We start from the raw sequence: 20,022 nt of genomic DNA on the forward strand, positions 1-20,022 counted from the left end.
CCGTCGAGTTGAGGCCAGTCCACAGGGAAGTCTCCTAGAATTGTATGAATTACGTCTTCCTTGGGTTTCTCTGGCATTACAAGAGGTGTTTCTTCTTCCTGTGTCTTCAGTAGACCTGGGCACAATTTCAAGTGGTCTCTTGAGACTGTTGCGGTTGTTTTACCTCCATCCTTGCTGATCAGGCAGGTTTTGGTGTTGTCAAATTTAGAATTCAACATTGTGTAGGGCTCTCTTTCCCACTGGTCATTGAGCTTGTGACCTCTTCTTTTCCGCTTTAGCACTATTTCTCCGGGTGCCAAGGGTTCTGCTGGTGCATGCTTGTTATATTGGTCTTCTTGTCTTTCCCTCACCTTGTTTAGACTGTCTTCGACACAGGCCTGTACTTTCCTGTACTGCTCTTGCCGACTTGTGTCCCAGTCTTCAGTGGACATATCTGCAGCAGGTTCTACCACTCAGAGTTCCAGGTCCATGGGCAATTTTCCAGGTCTTGCTCTCATGAGGTACGCTGGGGTACAATTAGTAGAACTCATAGCTATGTGGTAATACAGGTCCACTAGGTCAGGTAGTTTGTCTGGCCACTGGTTCCTCTCTTCCAACGGTAGGGTTTTTAACAGGTCTATAACGATATTATTCATTTTCTCGCACATACCGTTGGTTTGCGGATGATATGGCGTAGTCCAGATCTTCTTGCATCCATACAGGTGACAGAATTCCTAGAATAGCTCAGCTTCAAAAGCAGGGCCTTGATCTGTTAGCAGCTTGTCCGGATATCCATGGGGTCTGCAGAAGTAGGCTTGGAACGTTCTTGCTGCAGTTTCTGCTGTCAGATCCTTGACAGGGGCTACTACCAGGAACCGGGAATAGTGATCCACCATGGTCAGGGCATAGGAATAGCCTGATCTTCTGGGCGACAGTTTGATGTGATCCAGAGCGATAATCTCCAGGGGTTGGGTTGTCTTGATGGACTGCAAGGGTGCTTTCTGGCTACCGTAGTCTTTCCTTCTGAGGCTACAGGGCCCACAATTCCGGAACCACCTTTCTATGGAACTCCGCATTCCAACCCAATAGAATCGGTCCTTCAGCAGGGTTTCCAGCTTCTTCCAGCCAAAATGACCTGCTTGGTCGTGGTAGGCCTCTAACACCATCTGGATATCCGTCCTGGGTACAACAATCTGCGACACCATTTCATGTGTTTTGGGGTTGACATACCTTCTGCACAGCTTTTCTCTGTAGATGAACAGCCGGCTTCTCTCATTCCACAGGTGTTTGGCTTGTGGAGGAGCATCCTTCTCCAGGTGAGAACCTTCTTGGGTTATCAGTCCTTTGATCAGGCTGACAACCGGGTCACTGTCCTGGGTCTCCTTCCAACTGTGATGAGGTAAAGGATTTAGCGTCTTACCATGATGTCTTCTGGCGGCGTGTTGCTCGTGGACCATTCCGCTTCTGTGGAAAGCAGGTAATTCAATTTCTTCTAGGTCATCCACTTCATCCTCAGTGTCCGACTGGTGGGGCATTCTTGACAGGGCATCAGCATTGGTGTTCTTGTGACCTGCCCGGTACTTGATTGTGAACTGATAATTCGACAATCTGGCTACCCAACGCTGTTCCATGGCTCCCAACCTGGCTGTCTCCAGGTGTGTCAAGGGGTTATTGTCGGTAAAGGCTGTGAATTTAGTTGAGGCTAGGTAATGCTTGAATCTTTCAGTGATAGCCCAGACCAAGGCCAGGAACTCCAGCTTGAAGGAACTGTAATTCTCCGGGTTCCTCTCTGTAGGGTGAAGCTTCCTACTGGCATAGGCAATTACCTTTTCTCTGCCGTTTTGCTTCTGGGACAACACAGCTCCCAGTCCCTCGTTGCTGGCGTTGGTGTACAACAGGAAAGGTTGGCTGTAGTCGGGGTAAGCCAGGATTTCCTCACCGGTTAGGACTTCCTTCATCACTGCAAAGTACTCAGTCTGCTCTTTGCCCCACTGGAATGGGGGACTTTTACCTCTTTTGGACTGTCCTACTAGGAGATCTTGTAAAGGTGCTGCCTTTTTGGTATAGTCCTTAATGAACCTCCTGTAGTACCCGACCAGTTCCAGAAATTGACGTACTTCTTTGATGTTCCTTGGTTCAGGCCACTTCTGGATGGCAGTGACCTTTTCCAGGTCTGGTGCTACTCCCTCTGAGCTGACCACGTGTCCCAGGTACTGAACCTTCTGTTTGAGCAGGTGGCACTTGGAAGGTTTTAGTTTCATCCCATACCAGGACAATGCCTCAAATACCTCCGCCAGGTGCTTTAGGTGGTCTTAATACGTCCTCGAGTACACGATAACATCATCCAGATATAGCAGCACTGTCTCAAAGTTCCGGTGTCCCAAGCAACACTCCATCAACCTCTGGAACGTTCCGGGTGCGTAGCAGAGTCCAAATGGCATGCTGTTGAATTCGCATAATCCTATTGGGGTGGTGAAGGCTGTCTTCTCCCGGTCTTCCTCAGCAACAGAGACTTGCCAGTACCCACTAGTGAGATCCAATGTGGAGAAGTAATTGGCAGACTTTAGGGCAGCCAGGGATTCCTCTATACGGGGCAAAGGGTATGCATCTTTATGTGTTATTCGATTAATTTGTCTGTAATCTACACACATCCTCATGCTAGCGTCCTTCTTTCTGATCAGGACCACAGGAGCTGCTCAGGGGCTACAGCTATCCCTTACTACCCCTGCCTTTTTCATGTCATGCAACATTTCTTTGGCCTTTTGGTAATGGGCTGGGGATATGGTTCTGTAACGCTCCTTAATGGGTGGATGGTTACCGGTGGGTATGTGGTGTTGTACCCCTTTAACCCTTCCAAAATCAAGTAGGTGTTTAAATTGGGTGTTTACTAAACACCTGTTCATATTCCTGAACCACTCTGTAAACACCGTGTTTCTTATGGACAGGAGTGGCGTCAGTCCCAACATGGAGCTGTTGACACCATTCCTCCAGCTGAGCTTCGGAGTCATTGTCCTCCACTGTGTCCGGTGGGGTCAAGGATTCCACTGTGTGTATGGCATCATTATTCACAGTATACAGTCTGGCAACAGTGGCGTATCGTGGCAATTTAACTTCCTCCTCCCCACAATTTAGGAGGCGTACGGGTACCCTTCCATTGCGTACATCAACTAACCCTCTAGCAGTTAGGAGTGTAGGTCTGTGCTCTGAGTTGATGGGCTCTACTACCGCCTGGTAGTTCTGTCCCTTGAGACCTATTGCTGCCCTACACCAAATCAGCATTTCACTCATTGGGGGAATCACAATGGGTATCGGGTCTGTCACCCGTACATTACCAATCTCACCATCTGTTAGCTTTACCTGTTGCTGGTACAGAAGGGCTCGAATTTCTTTCTGGAGCACCTTCCTCTGCCCTGGTTTGGCAGTGTCAGCAATCTGTTGGAGTAAAAACAACACTTCTCCTAAACAGTTACCAACAATATTTGTACCAAGTATCATATATGGATTGGTATCACCAGGGTTAGATTCTATGACAATCAGTCCTTTGTCCTTTAGTTCCACTCTCCCACCTTCACTGTCACATCTTTAACCCCTACCAGGTTAAGAGGAAGGCCATTGGAGGCATACACAGAGAAATTCGGGGCTGGCGGGTGGAGTTCATCCATGGACCAGTACTTTTTGTAGAGGACATCAGGTATGATGGCTACCTGTGAGCCAGTGTCCAGTAGTGCAGGTGTTGCTATGCTGTCCAGCATGATGGACAAGAAAGGCCTTCCTCCTACGAATCGGTTGTACCAGCTTGATGGGCCTGGTTGTTCTACTCCTGGGTGTCGGCCCTTGGCCCCAGGCTTTGCCCGTTTAAAGGACAGATCCATGCGGTGTGGCCTGTCTTGTGGCAACGGTAGCAGATGAGTTCTCCTGGAGGGCGACGTTGGTCGTTGGTCCTCCCACGGGGTGGCGTTGTCCTCCATCTTCTCCTCACCCAGGGGACATCCTCCGGACTGTCGGCGAGTAGGATCCTTCCATCGGGCTCGGGCTCCGTCTGTAGCCGCAGGGCGCTCAGGACAGTGGTCAGGGTTTTACTTAGCTGACTCACTTCAGAGCGCAGGCTGTCCAGCTCACTAGGGGGGGCGCTGTTTGCACTTTTGTCTCAGCGGCTAATGAAGGGGCAGTGAGTGTTGTGGCCATTGGGGTGGCCCCACCCTGGTAACGCTGGATAGCAGTATCTGATGTTTCCAGGGGCTGAAGGCCCTTAATAGCCATGTCCTTCAGGGTGTCAAAGGGGGCATTTGGATGATCTAAGGCCCACCACCGTACAGTTCTGCTCTCCTCCTGAGACCTCAACCCCCGGATGAATTGTTCTGTCAACATTTTGTTCTCATCATGTATGCTGGCTGGACTAACCTGTTTCAGGGCCCGCAGTGCCTCTTGTAGACGCCAGGCATAGCCCCGGATACTGTCCTCAGGTTTCTGGGTACAGTGGTAGAACCTCATCCGAAGATCTGTCTCAGTGCGGTTTTCAAAGACAGTTTGCAGTCTCTTAAATATGATAGATACTGATTCCTGATCTGCGGCTGGCCAGGTTTCAACTTCCCGCTCTGCAGCACCAGTCAATTGTCCCAGCACAACAGCGGCTCTCTGTTTACCAGTCATTGAGTACATGTCCAATACACCGCACATTTTGCTTTTGAATCCAGACAGGGTGTCTGGTTTGCCGTCAGACTGGGGAAGCCATTTCGCTCTGGGGATATATGGCAGGGCCATGGGTATCAATGGAGTCACGACCCCTGCTGGTGGGGCGGCCGCACTGGCCTGAGCAGCGCCGGGTGCGAGTTGAACATCGGGAGCGTTAACTGGTGCTCCGGCGTCTTGCTGGTCGTCGGCTAGGTCGCGCCCCCCTAATAAACCGTAGCCTACCTTCTCTTTCTTTTTCGGGTAGGCCGCAGCTCCGCAGACGACGGTCTCCTTCCAGGACCTGACGCTTCCTAGTGCTGCATCAGAGCGCGAGGCGGGGCTTGAGCTTCGCGCACTACCAATGGGCACGCCTCTTTGGTTCCCGTGGTTACGCCCCTCTTCTTCCCATGCGATGTTCACCACAGTTCAAACACAGTTCAAATACGGCACACAGTACAAGGTGGCAACGGGCACGAAATCCAGTTCGTGACGCCAGGAAGAGATGACTCGTCCAGGGGGGATATGGGGGAGACTCGGTACCCGGGCCTTTACCTTCTTTGTAGGATGTCACAGCAGTCGGCTCCCGGGCCCGTACTCTGGGGTCACTCTTTAAAAAGGGGGGTTTTGTTAACAGTTTGTCTCGTGACGACACCTGTGGCTTCTGGTAATGGGTACCAGCGCTGCTGCAGACCTCCGGGGATGATGGGATGGCAGTTGGGATATTTCTGCTCCCCACAGGCGGAGCGGGCCCCCGGGGCAGGGTTGATGGAAGGGATTCAGGTGAGAGGTGGCCCGGTCTGGTCAGGGGGAATGACGGACATGCACACAGGGGATTCGCTTTAGTACCTTTACTGGTGTAACGGCAGGTAGGGTCCAGGGTACTTAATAGGAAGGGTGCACTTCAGAACTCTCCCCAGTGAGTGGGTTGTAGGCCTCCTGGTCCGTTTTTTCTTCTCTCTAACTTCTAGCCAGCCTGGAACTTGGCCTAGCTTCTATGTTGTTTTGCCCTCTCACCTGACTGCTTGGTAGTAGGACTTGTCTCTGGCAACCACTCTCCCTGGATGCCGGGGCCTTCGTGGTTCCTAGTCCTGTAATTGATGGTAGCTTCAGGATGACCAGGGGTCTGGAAGCCTCCTGGTATGCCGGTTGTCCCTACTGGGTGTAGAGAACCCTGTAGGCGCGGACCCGGTGTCCGGCTTGCGACCTGGGGTGAGCTTCAGTTGCTCCTCTGCCCCCTTAACTCCTCTCTTCTCTCTCCTTGCCTCAGCCACACTCGGGGCCCTCAGTACAGCAGCAGACGTACTGTGTCTTCACTGCTCTCAGTGTCAGCACACTCTCTGACTGACTGACCGACTGACTCCACCCTCCAGGTTATACATCCCTAACAGGGCTCCCTCTGGTGGTCTGAGTTGGAAGGGTGGAGGTGTCTGTTTGTAGTAAGGGCCTTTTGTGGAGAAGTCCATCCATGCACCCTTTTGGGTCCTGTGGAACCTGTAGTAGCAGGGTGCCACATACTGACTCAGCAACACATACAGCAAGTGGCTGGCGTAATTTATGACACTAAAGTGGAATGCATTTTGAGTAATTTTCTGGACAGGTTTTGCCCCATGCAGCCCCAGGTCTGCTTTCTTTAGCAAAGCTGGTTTGGACTTGCGTAAATTTAGAGATGTGTAGAAAATTTGCTTTATGAATCAGGCCCATTGTTGTTTTAATATTTGTACTATAGAAACAAAGAAGGGTAAATATTGACTTTTATAGTGTAATTTTTGTCGGGAAACAATGTAAATTGACCAGTATTGCGGGTTTTAAAAGTGCAACATGTCACTTTATAATTCGGACATTCAACACAGATTTGTAATGCAACACAGGTAAGGTAAACTCCATGTAAATTAACGGCATGGAAGAAAATTACTTAGAATGAATTTCCCCTTTAAAGACTACTTGAGTGTTTTTCTTTTTCAGAAATATACTATATTCTTATTCCCTCTTAAACTCTTGAGTTTCTTGATGTCCACAGACCTGTATTTGTATGTCCTTGAAACATCAAGGCATTCAATCTATTTCATCCTGTCCTTCTAATGGTTCTTAATGAGATGAGCTGTTTTGTCATATTATCAGAAGGCCATTACATTGCACTTCACAGGCAGAAAAGGGTGGTCATGCATCGCAAGTAGAACATGTCTCTCTGTGTAAGTGCAGTAAAGGTTATTTAAAAACTTGGAAAATAAGTGCTTCCTGTAATGGATATGCTGCTAAATTTGTGCACCTGCGCCCCTTTTTACAGTTAAGCAAAATAAGTGATAACACTAGACTTATCTATAAGAGTTTTGAATATAGAATATGGGTTTGCTATATGAATGCTGGTATTTTCTCATATTACCTTGAAGGCCCCGTCACACTTAGCGACTCTACAGCGATCCCGACAACGATACAACCTGGCAGGGATCGTTGCTGCATCGCTATGTGGTCGCTGGTGAGATGTCAAACAGTCAGATCTTCCCAACGATGCAGCAACAATACGGCGACCCGTAGCGACCTGTATAATGTCGGCGGTCATTGGGACCCTGTCACATAGCAGCTACTCTGACGATTCAGACCTCGATGAGGGACGGTTTCTCAGTTCTGAGTCGCCAACGAGGTCGTTGGTAAGGTGTCAAACACACCGATGCATGCTACCCAGCGGGACCTCAACGATCAAAAAATGGTCCAGGCCATTTCGACATGACCAGCGATCTCACAGCAGGGGCCTGGTCACTGCTAAGTGTCAAACGTAGCGAGATTGCTACTGAGGTCGCTGTTGCGTCACAAAACTTGTGACTCAGCAGCGATCGCACTTGGTGTGATGGGGGCTTTAGTGGTGGCTGCATAGGTTGTACTTGGTATTACAATTTACTACACTGTTGTCCCATTCAAAGGTAATGAGTCAGGCTGTTACACCGAAAACAGCCCAAAAGATCAAAACTGTGAAAGGGGCCAATGGGAAAGAACAAAGTGCCCTTGGTCTCCTCAAAAAGGTCATTGGTGTTGGTGTCAAGAGACTGACCCCCACAAATTTATTATTGAAGGCTTCTTCCAGGGATAGGCTTTACATTTTAAAGAATTAGATAAATATTAAATATTTTTATGGATTTAATTTGTAGGTTTTCAAGAACACACCAGAGCCACTAAGCACTGAAAGATGTCTTCCCAGCGGGTAAATATAAAACCTTGAGAAAATCAACAGAAAAGCTTCCATTTTAAACAAACTGTATATCCTTTTGAAAAGTTAGATGTACCAAGTGCCAAAAGCACCGTTGTAGCATTGTACAGTGTAAGGCTATGTTCCCACACGCTGGGTTCTTCAGCGTATTTGGCTGCAGATTTTTATGGAAATTTTCAGCTGCGTTTTGCAGTACCAGCAAAGTGTATGAGAAACCAGAATTCTCTGTTCCCACATCTTGTGGGGTTTTTTTGTTGCATATTTTGTACCTTGGTTGTGTTCTTGGAAAATAGAGCATGTCACTTCTTTCAGCGTTTTTGCAGCGTTTTTTCACCCATAGGAAGTAATGGGTGTTGAAAAAAATGCTGAAAAAACGCACCAAAAAATGCAGGTACATTTTTGTTCAGCGTTTTAGATGGTAAAATAGAATGAGGTTCTTCTTTTTCACAGAAATTTATGTACATGAATAAATAGAGACAGAAGGACAGTGAAAAAAAAACGCTGAAAAAGGGCATCAAAAGAGCAGCAAAACGTACAGATTTGATGCAGCTGATTTCCTGCTAGAGATCAGTTTTGCCGCAGATTTCTGACTGAAAATAACACATGTGGGAACATAGCCTAAGGATCAACGCTACACCTCCCTAATTTATCACGAACACCTCTCGCAACACACGTTCCTCGGATGCTACTGTAAAGGGCGACTGTTTCCCACACTCAGTCCTCCACTCACCTATAGCAATAGGCTGACAATGAGCTGAGTGCACCCACAGCCGGTTCTCACATCCACACCACACTTTTTGCTGCTACCACTCGCCGTTTTGATAGGCCAGCGAGATACTTGCACACACGCCACCCAGCTTTCATGAGCACCTGATAGGTACTCTTCTTGCACTCTGGCATATACAGGGTAACACAACCAAGCTATTCTCGCCCTCCTCAGTCTCTGTGGGTACTGTAGGAACTCACTCTCTCTGGTAGTCGATAGTGTTCACACAGGCAATAGGCTGAGGCACCAACACCAGAGGGCTTTTCTTCCTCCCACACATAGACCACGATCTCTCACCTGTGCGGCAATCCTGGCACTTCTCCTGGCTCCATTTTTACAGCTCCTTTTTACAGTATACAGTAAAAGGAATAAAAAAGGCACGACTTACGAATTGGATCTGTGAGAGCTTCAGGAAAGATGGACAGATCGCCAATTCTAATTGCTTCTCCTGGGGTCTAACTTGGAAATTCAGTAGATGAGATGTTATAAAGGGGTTTATCAGACCCCTCACTCCTCCATCAGCTGTGGTCAGAGGAGGATGGTTGATTAGATTCTAATAGAGTTTTCAGCCATATTTACGTGGTTGGCCATATTTTCCCCAAGGAAACTCCTAAATAAACAATATGGCCATCATTACATCCTTCAAGCACTCTATACATACCACACATGAATATGATATATCCATAATTCATGGAGATATTGCGTTCCTCTGGGTTGCCAGTTACCAAAACGTTTGCGATTTTACTCACGAATGCAAATATGTTCCCCGATCATGGCTATATCTGTGGATTGTGTCAAACTCGGATTTTATTGATATGGCATAGAAAATATTATACTTCCATTGTCAAGTGAGGAGTCTGACATGGAGCCGTACCGTCTGCCTTCGGGACAGGTATCTTCACCTTACATTGATTAGCACCTCTTCAGTAATTATGATGTACACTGTCAAAGTTTGCCCTTCCAACAACTGTTAGCTACCTGTTAATTACACTGTATGCACAGTCCGTGTCTGCTCTCCATCAGATAACCTGCTTCAATTATCTGTTCACAGCAGAGGGGGGGAGTTCAGACAGTGATCCATTACTCACAGCTTTTGATCTGTATAACTATAACTCAATTTACAGTATGACATACAGTAATATCATGGAATACTTGCCAAAACTGCGCAGCACAGTTGCATATTCACTTTGTATTACAGCCGCCGGGCTACGCAGTTACTGCATGGGGAACAGATGTTTGTGGCACACCGAACCTTGGCTTGAAATATCCCACATGTGTAAAATATTCTAATAATGTCCTTTTAGATATCATTTTTAGAATTGTCCAGGTAATTCAATACTGAGAATATTAAAATACTGAATATAATGAAAAAAAATAATTATTTTTAAGGCATATGGTGCTAAAACCTTAATTTGTACAGCAGATGTAAGATGTTAGTGTATGGGGTGGTCTCAAGAGTTGAAACCACTCTACAAAGAGATGTTGCCGGTTGCATCATTCTTGCACCGATCGCGGCAGTTTAACCCTTTAGGCAAGCAGTAGGATATAGTGTGTTAATTTAATGGGCTGACAGACTTCTACGAGATTATTACTGTCCCTTTTAAAGATTTACAGGGCAGATTAAAGAAGATGTTCATCAATGGATTGGAGCCTGTAATACTGGAATAAGCTTTACTAACACGTTGGAGCCGTTAACACCACCAAAGATGTATAAAATCTGTGGCAATGCAGAGTTAAATAACCTCAAAAGCCAGACGCAGGACCTTATTGACCTACGTTTTGATGAACCCCATCCTTTACCAAGGACACAATATCGCAAGCATATCCAGAATGTAACTTGTGATGACTCCAATACTAAATCTCCAGCAGTAGAAAAAACTATGTATGGTGGACATGCAGCATTGACGCAAACCAAATCCACTCCTTTTGAACTACGTCAACAGAGACAGTCCTGTATATTGGGAAATTCTTCAAAAGAGTCAGATATGTGCCATGATAAGTGTAATGCTATGGAGCAAGGACCCAAACTGACAGGCTCATTAGGCAACATAAGTACTGTTCATAGCAGTCATGTATATATTCGTTTGACAGAAGACCCTTATTTTTCTCCAACTCCATCTTCTGATCCGGGCTCACCCAAATTTGAAGATTTTTGCCTAGAAGCTGTTAATCCTGAAATGACTGAATCAAAAATCAGCGGTATACAGAACCCTGGTTCACTGTTTTCACATAATTTGTACCCTATGAAGGAGCCTTCCATACAAGGACCACTGGAGCAGTTAGATGTTCCTCAATGTAGCAACCTAAATGGAAAAAGTAAGTGTCAACACATTATTAGGCTCATTCAATTAGTACATGGACACCAATTACATAATGTCAGCAAACGCTATATACATTACAGTTTAGTAACTTTGTAAATATATTGCATTACTCATTTTGTAATGGGGTAAATTCTGTTAATTACCATTTGAAGCGATCTAAATATTTGTTAAATGAAATCTGTCACCAAGTCTTTGCTACCCCATCTGAGAGCAGCATGATGTAGGGGCAGAGACATCAAGCGAAATATCACTTAAGGGGCTGCATGTATTTTTTAATAAAATCACTGTTTTCTCTGCTGTAGATCTAGCAGTTCTCTGAATGCTGAGCTCTGTATAACCCCATCCACTCCACTGATTTGCAGCTTTCTGTGTACCCTGAGCATAGGCAGAAAGCTGCCAATCAGTGGTGGGGGCAGAGTTACACAGAGCTCATGAATATGGAGGACTGCATGGCAGCAGGTTTGCTACTCTAGAGATAATCTCCAGCTGATAATACAGTAATTTTATCAAAACTACAGCAAGCAGCCCAGTAAGTGACACATCGCTGGAATCATGCTCTCTGTCTCTATATTATTCTGCTCAGAATGGTGACAAGAACCTGGTGACAGATTCCCTTTAACAAACACTTTAGTGCTGCTGGGATCCTATAATGCAGTGGAAAAGTTGTTTTAATTCTAACAATGACTGATGTAAAAATGAGACTTGTTTCAATGCAAGTTCCTAGAGCAAGCTTAGACTCTGCAGGAGTTGCTGGGGGTAAAACACGAATGTTCTGATCATTATGGTGAAGTTATGATACAAACAGTTGCTCGATGTATAAGCAATGTACAGTCATCTATCTCAGGTTTATCACCAGTTTAAGAAGTTGTCCAACAAAAATCACTTTTTAGCTATCCACAGAGTAGGAGATAAATTACTAATCTCAAGGAATCTTATGACTCAAGCATCAAACAATCAGGAGAACTGGGGTCCTGAGTCTCGTGTTGATTAATGAAGCACTCCCACTACATTTTTTATTCATCAAATGTATGTGTACATGCATGTAATGTAGTGTGAGTGTATTACTATACTCACCTAAGGTGTCCAGCACCGTTCTTCTCCGCTTCTCTGTGACGTCACCGCTCTGCAGACTGGCCGGGTCATTCTGCTTGACCCGGAAGTCTCTTTTACTACGAAAGCCTATGGAGCTTCAGAACGAGGGTCCTTAGGCTTTTATTGTAAAAGATACTTCTGGCTCATGCATAGCGCATAGAGTATGCTGGGTAGTCTCAACTGCGGTGACATCACTCAGAAGCAGAGAAGTACAGCGCTGGACACCGGATAGAGCAGCGGTAGGTGAGTATATTAATATACTCACACTACATTACATGCATATATATTATATATATATATATATATATATATATATATATATATATATATATATATATATGAATAAAAAAGTAAGTGGGAGGGCTTCTTTAAGGGCCGGTTGAGCATGTACACTGGTGCTCCATGCAAAGTTATTGAAGTGATAGAGATAGCTGTCTACAACTTAGCTTTAAATTTGCAGCCCTTTACTCTAAAGCCCCCGTCTCACATAGCGAGATCGCTGCTGTGTCACGGTTTTGGTGACGCAACAGCGACCTCACCAGCGATGGTGCTATGTGTGACACTTTGCAGCGATCAGGCCCCTGCTGTGAGGTCGCTGATCGCTGCAAAGTGTCCTGGACCATTTTTTGGTCGTTGCCCTCCTGCTGGTCAGCACACATCGCTGTGTGTGACCAGCGGGACCAGCGATCAGGCTGGTAACCATGATAAACATCGGGTTACTGGGGGCACACGCACACCTAGTAACCCATGGTTTATCATGGTTACGAGCCTGCTAAAGTGAGCGGTAATCTCCCGCTCACCGTAGCAGAGTGGTAACCATGATAAACAACGGGTTACTAGGTGCGCGTGTGCCCCTAGTAACCCGATGTTTATCATGGTTACCAGCCTGCTCCTGCTTCAGCAGGCTGGTAACCAGGAGCAGGACATCGTGGAAAGATTCTTTCCACGATGTCGCTGCTCCCCTGATCGTTGGTGAGCCTGCCTGTTTGACAGCTCACCAGCGACCACATAGCGACGCAGCAACGATCCCTCACAGGTCGTATCGTTGTCGGGATCGTTGCAGCGTCGCTAAGTGTGACGGGGCCTTAAGGCTGGTCAATCACAGATAGCTGTCAGCTGAATGAGCTAGTTTGTTTGACAGTTACTGTACTGTGCAAAAGTTTTAGGCAAGTGTGAAAATTGCTGCAAAAGTAAGAATGCTTTCAAAAACAAAGGAAAAATAAATAAAATAAATATTTGGTGTAACCAGCCTTTGCCTTCATAACAGCATCTATTCTTAAGCAGACTTATGCACAGTTTTGAATGAAACAGTAGGGAGTTTGTCCCAAACATGTTGGAGAACTAACCACAGCTCTTCTGTGGATGTATACTTCCACAACTCCTTCTGTCTCTTCATCTAGTCCCAGATTGGCTCAATGATGTTGAGAATGAGATCAGTGCTCTGTGGGGGCCATATCATCACTTCCACGACTCCTTGAAGTTATTTATGCTGAATATAGTTCTTAAAGAAGCACTCCCATAAAAGTTTTTATACTCTTAATACATTGTAATCATCATCTTATAAAGCACTGTGTACTTACAATTGCTCATTTTGCCTTTCTACCTAGTTAATTCTTCTCTTTTCTCCGCTCTATGTAGAAACAGGAAGTCTCTTGTCCCTGCATGACTCATTCCCTTCTTCAACTTTTGACTGAGCTACTCCCCTCCTCCCCCCTGCCATAAACTTTTGCAATGACTCATCACTTGTGCAGAGAAAATTGACCCCCTGTTTCTACATAGACATAGAGCTTAGAAGGATTCAGCTGGTTAGTTATTAATCATGTAATGTCATAGACCTAATGGAAAACAGAAGAATTAGCTGAGTAGGAGAGCAAAATCACTAATTGTAAGTACACAGTGCTGTATAATATGATGATTGCTATATAGCAAGAGGATACAAACTTTTATGGGAGTATTTCTTTAATGATACTGTCTATATGTTTGGGGTCATTTTCCTGCTGCAGAATAAATTTGGAGTCAATCAGACCCTGATGGTGTTGTGTGATGGATAATTAGCTGCCTGTATTTTTCAGCATTTGAGATATTAAGCTTGACCAAATTCCCAACTCCATTTGCAGAAATGCAGCTCCAAATTGGCAAGATGGAAAATCTACCTTGCCTCACTGTATCCTGCAGACACTCATTATTGTACTACCCTCCAGATCTTCAGCGAAACTGCCTTGGGTTACAGTCAAATATTTCACATTTTGACTCATTGTTCCTGAGCACCTGCTGCCATTTTTCTTCACCACAGTTCCAATGTTTTTGTGCATAATTAAGTCACGTCTGGACAGACTTCTCCAAAGGGTTTAGTTCACTGCTACTCACTGCTGGCGGTTTTGAGCTGATGGCACTGCTAGGTATTTTCTGATTTAAAAAATAAGTAAGGCTATGTGCACACGTAGCGTTTTTGATGCGTTTTCGCTGCGGTTTTCCCGCTATGGAAACGCTGCGAAAACGCTTGTTAATAGGTCTGCCATGCATATCAATGCGAATCCAGATGTGCTGAGCACATGATGCGGAAATTTCGCATTGCGTTAAAAAACGCAGCAGGACCATTATTCGGGCGTGTCCTATGCGAATTCGCGCCCATTGACTTGAATTGAAACGCAACAAAACCGCAGGTAACCTGTGGATTTGCTGCGTTGCATTGAAAGTCTATAGTCGCGAATTCGCGCTGGAAATGCATTGTGGGTGGTACTCTGGTCAGGAGAGCCTCGTGGATGGGAGTAGTGTGCTCTGCCCAGCCCGCGTGCCCGTGGTAGTAAAAAAAAGAAAAAAAAGTTAAAAAAAATCCTCATACTCACCTGTCTGGCGGCCCCCGGTATCCTCATGGTCCCTGGCAGCAATGAACTACTCCTGGCGGCCGGCGGTATACTGCGGGGTGCGGGCTCACGCCCCACAGTATACTAGGCTGCCAGGACCTGCGGTGACGTCAGGGATCAGCTGATCGGTCACGCGACTGATCAGCTGATGCTCATGTGACCTCACCGTGGGAACCTTTAGAAGAAGGTTTCCATGGTGGTGAGCTCGCCGGGGCTGATCAGCTGATCTTTAGCTGATGAACCCCAGTGACCTCCTGCAGCATGTATACTGATAGGGGTGTAAAATCACCCCTATCAGTATACAGTGCTGTATTCTACAGCTGTGACATCAGTGACCCACTGTGGGACATTTGTTGGCATTATGTGGACTGCATCGTTGACGGCAGACAGGTGAGGAATATGGTTGTTTGTTATTTTACCTTTTTTTCAGGAGATCTAGGGCTTCGTAGAGGCGTACAATAAAAAATAAATAAAAAAATGTGTTTTATTTCATTTTTACTACTTTACTACTACCATTTTACTAGTAATGGGGGTGTGAACCCCAAAGCCATTATCCCACTCGCCACCGCTACAGGGCAGTGGGATGAGTGAGGCTAGGTGCCAGATTTTTCACATCTTATGGATGCGCCATTTCTGGGACTGCTGAGGGGTGATATTAATAGCCGCGGAGGGGGCTAGTATCCATGGCCCCTTCCCTGGCTATTAATATCAGCCCACAGCTGTCTAGTTTAGCCTTTGCTGGTTAGATTTTATAGGAGGACCCCAAGACAATTTTTTTCTGGGGTCCCCCTGTAATCTAGCCAGTAAAGGCTAAACAAACAGGTGTGGGCTGATATTAATAGCCAGGGAACATTGTTTGCCAATGTCCCCTTCCGCAGCTACTAATATCAGCCCCCCACAGTCGGCTTTCCCTCTGCTGGTTATAAAAATGACGCGGGAGTTCACGCCATTTTTTTTTTTTATTTTAGGCTCAATGCCCATAATTCAGACATAGCAGCGCTTTGGACGCAAATTTTTTTCTGCATTCAAAATGTTGCATTCTATTGAACGCAGGTAAATCCACATGTGTTCACTGAACCATGCAGATTTATCGCATTCAATACCTTTTAGTGGTCAAATTTCTGCTGCAGAGACTAGTGACTCCGCAAAAGAATTTGACATGCTGCGGTCCTGAAAGACGCGCTGAATGTCAGTGTCCATGGGTGATTCGCAGCCTCAGATGCACGCATAGTGGACATGGGATTTGTAGAGATCCCATCCACTATGCTGTACCATCTGGACGCTGCGGGTTTGATGCTGTATAAACACGCAGGGTCAAACCTGCAGCGGCTCCTGATCGTGGCCATGTACCCAAACTCACCCGCAGCATGTCAATTTCTGTAGCGGAAACGCCAATCTCCGCTGCAGATTTTAACCGATTGATGTGTCATTATATGTGGTGGATTCACATTTACCGACAACAAAAATGTGGCATTAGAACACCGCGTTTTGGACGCAACAAAAATACATTGTGTCCAAAGCGCTGCTGAATGCTGATCGGGGGGATGTAGCGGCTAACGAACCAGCTGTGAGATGTTAATTATGGACAGGGAAATGTTTGCCTAATGGCACCTTCCCAGGCTAAAAATAACAGCTCACAGCAGCCGCATAAATTACATGATTAGAAATGCTAATGAAGATTGGTGAATGGGACTTGCTGACATCTAGATCTTTTGTTTGGTGATGACGAGGTGTCAATCAGACCTTTTCATGACCAAACTTAATTAAAGTAAAGTAAAGAGTTAAATAAACACAGACACAGAGTAAACTTCATTTGAAATACAACAGACACATTCTTTAATCATTTAAATGAACCAGTATACTCACCCCAGTTCTGATGGTAATCCAAGATTTAAGCAAAGTCCCACCAAATAACTTTATTGTACTTCAAAAAGTATTCATTGATGTACAAAAACGCTTCAAAAAAGCGTCGAAAATGCATGTAAAATCCACATGCATTTTTTCTGCCAAGGAGATGCAGAAACGCTCAGGAAATTTCTGCTTCAAATACGCATCGTGCGCACATAGCCTTAACGTTATGTGTCTGCTGCACTGTATTCTTGGCGACAACTACGTTTATTGTCCTCGATGTTGCCATTTCTTGGTGTCCTCAATGCTGAGATATACAGGCAGATACATATCCATGATTCAACACAACCCGGCATTTGGTGAGCTCCAAATTTATTCTTCAGTAGAACAACTACTCCAAACATACAGTCAATGTCATTAAGAACTATCTTAGCGTACAGAAGAATAAGGATGCCTGGAGCGGATGATAACATTCCCTACAAAGTCCAGATTACAACATCATCAAGTCTGTCTAGGATTACATGAAAAAAAACAGAAGGATTCGTGCAATCCTACATTCACAGAAGATCTGTGATTAGTTCTCCAAGATGTCTGGAACAACCACTTGGCCAGGTTCCTTCAAAACCTGGGTGTAAGTGTAGCACCCTGAGGATTCGGCTGCTACAGGGGTATTGCACCTCAGCCAGAGGTGTGATATTCCACTCCCGGGTAAGGATGGAGTGTGGAGCTGAGCTCAGAAAGCTGCATGCACTACACACATCCCATTTCCGAGGAACAGACCAACGGTACTCCCACTTAGAAATGTGCAGGTACGACCGAGTCTGTTCCTGGCTGGAGTGGGAGGGGGGTGGTACATCCCAGTAGTGTAGGGGCAGATAGGGGGAGCAGCCTGGGTAAAGTTAGGAGCTCATTGGGTGCTGGTCACCTGAGCTCACACATAGAGGGAGTATTTAAGGTGGGCACCATCTAAGATCAGGGTCAGTCAGTCAGTCAGTCAGTCAGTCAGTCAGCCACAGTCAGTCTGTGAGAAGTCAGTGAGACATCAGACTTGCAGAGCAGTGGAAGAGAGCAGAAGAGCAGAGCAGCCCAAGGCCCAGAGTGAGAGAGGAGAGAAAGAAAGACCCAGAGGGGGAGAAAGAAGGAACTCTGAGAACCCACATACAAACACAGGGTGAAGAGTTGGCAACAGGGTACCGGATCCCAAACTGGTGGGGGCTACAGCATACCTCAGCCAGAGACCGGAGGCCGTGGGCAGCATCTGCCACGGCCACCCACCATATCCACCCAGAAGGCAGACCACGCATAGGGTCAGGGAACCCAGAGGCAAGGGTTCGCCAACAAGAGGCCCGAGGGAGCCGGACATAGGTGGATCCCTGGTGGGGAAGGCCAGAGACGAGGACAGGACAGAACGGGAGCTCAGAACCACGCTCCAGAACTACTTGGGGGTTGGCCGAGTCCAGGACCTGGTGGACGCAGCACGGCTCGGGTGGTCACTCAAGGCCGGAGTGACCGGAACATCTGCAGTAAGTAAAGAACCCTGAACTGCACAACCCGACTCTGTCTCTGATTACCATCATCCCTGCACTTCCACAACCACCATCCTCTGCACCTGACCCCCCTGAGGCTATACCCCTCCCGTTGGGGGTTATACTACCAAGCTGCACAAACACCATCAGCCTCAGCGGACCCTGCTGCAGCGGCGGCTGTAGTGACCGCAATTCAACGGGTGGCGTAGTCGACATAAAGAACATCCAGTAACATCATAGGACTGCCACACACTGAGCTTGACACCCTGGGCACGGACCGGGTCACAGCCACTCGGAGACTACAACCCCCATCTGATCCGGCTCCGGGTATTCCCCTAAAGAATATGGCCCAGGGGGCTCGTCATAAGTGTACTATGATGCTGTTTTGAAGGCAAGAGGTGGTCACACCAGATACTGATTTGATTTAGATTTCTCTTTTGTTCATTCATTTTGCATTTTGTTAACTGATAAAATTAAACAATTAACACTTCTATTTTTGAAAGCATTCTTACAGTACAGCAGTTTTCCACACCTGCCTAAAACTTTTGCAGTCTTGTACTGTATATCTCCCAACAACTATATACACATGGGTGTTCAACTTAGCCAATGTTTAATGTGTTTTCATTAAGAACAAGGATTTAAGCCATAGGCAGACACCTATCACCAAAAACAAAAAAACTGTGTTGTTTAAAATCAACTCGGAGGCCCTCATAGACTTTAAATGATTCGCTGGTTCCCTCAAAACCGTGCGGTGGTGAGAGTATCAGGCATTACACATGTAAAGTGTATGGCTAGCTTAATGCTCTAGAAAAAGAAGCATCTTTATATTCTTGTACTGTGGTAGCAGTTGTCTTCTCTGGATTCTGTAATATCAAATGGTGTGTGGATAAGTGTACACTTAAGAAATGTAATTCAGTTGTACCATATTTCTACTACAGATGATGTTAGCCCCCCTCCTTTGCCAGAGCGTACACCTGAGTCCTTTATAGTTCCTGATGAACTAGGTAAGCAATCTATAGATATAAGAAATACAGTTTATTATTTAAAAATATTCAAAATAACTGTAAATGTGTAAATCTTAATCCTCAATTACAGCTGTACTCATATAAGTACATTTATTCTCACACTTAATTTCATGAAATGTGTAAAACATTTAACTAACGCATAAACACAGGATGTACCATAAATCTCTGATAGATTCTGCTTGTCTGACCTCTAGCACCCACATCTTTGTTGAGAACAGGGGTCCACTAAATCCTTGAATTGGAGAGTTGGTATGATCAGCTTTTTCTGTAACTCCAATAGAACTGCAGCCTCTATTCACTTTCTAACCAAGTGTTGATTGACTACAGCGGATATTAAAAGTCTACGCACCCCCATTAAAATGCTAGATTTTTGGCATCTAAAAAAATCATACTAAAAAGAATCATTTCAGAACTTTACACCTTTATTGTCACCTATAATCTGTACAAATCAATTGAAAAATAATCTGAATTATTTTCGGGTGAAAAAAATAAAATTAAATAGCTAAAATAATTTGGTTGCATAAATATGCACACCCTTAAACTAATACTTTGTTGAAGTACCCTTTCATTATATGTTTCAGGTCTAGGCTCTGGCGGGCTCTAGCTGGGCCATTCCAAAACTTTGATCTTCTTCTGGTTAAAATATTATTTTATTGATTTGGAGGTATGCTTATTAGGGTATAGGTTTTGATGCAAATTTGACTGATACTTGGAATTATGCATAATTCCCT

At 45.6% G+C, this 20,022-nt stretch overlaps 1 protein-coding gene across 3 annotated transcripts in view; it reads left to right on the forward strand.

Annotated features, from left to right (window-relative positions):
• Positions 1 to 20,022, forward strand: part of PTPN22 (protein tyrosine phosphatase non-receptor type 22) — a 233,985-nt gene that overhangs the window by 121,489 nt on the left and 92,474 nt on the right. For all 3 annotated transcript variants that reach the window (XM_073667164.1, XM_073667163.1, XM_073667162.1), the window contains exons 12-14: positions 7,791 to 7,843; positions 10,222 to 10,931; positions 19,205 to 19,270. In XM_073667164.1, the coding sequence (XP_073523265.1) occupies positions 7,791 to 7,843; positions 10,222 to 10,931; positions 19,205 to 19,270 (829 nt within the window). The remainder of the gene's footprint in view (positions 1 to 7,790; positions 7,844 to 10,221; positions 10,932 to 19,204; positions 19,271 to 20,022) is intronic.

This window comes from Phyllobates terribilis, unplaced genomic scaffold (assembly GCF_046119375.1).
Source record: "Phyllobates terribilis strain yellow unplaced genomic scaffold, ASM4611937v1 Scaffold_2__4_contigs__length_985480577, whole genome shotgun sequence".
NCBI classification, from domain to species: domain Eukaryota; kingdom Metazoa; phylum Chordata; class Amphibia; order Anura; family Dendrobatidae; genus Phyllobates; species Phyllobates terribilis.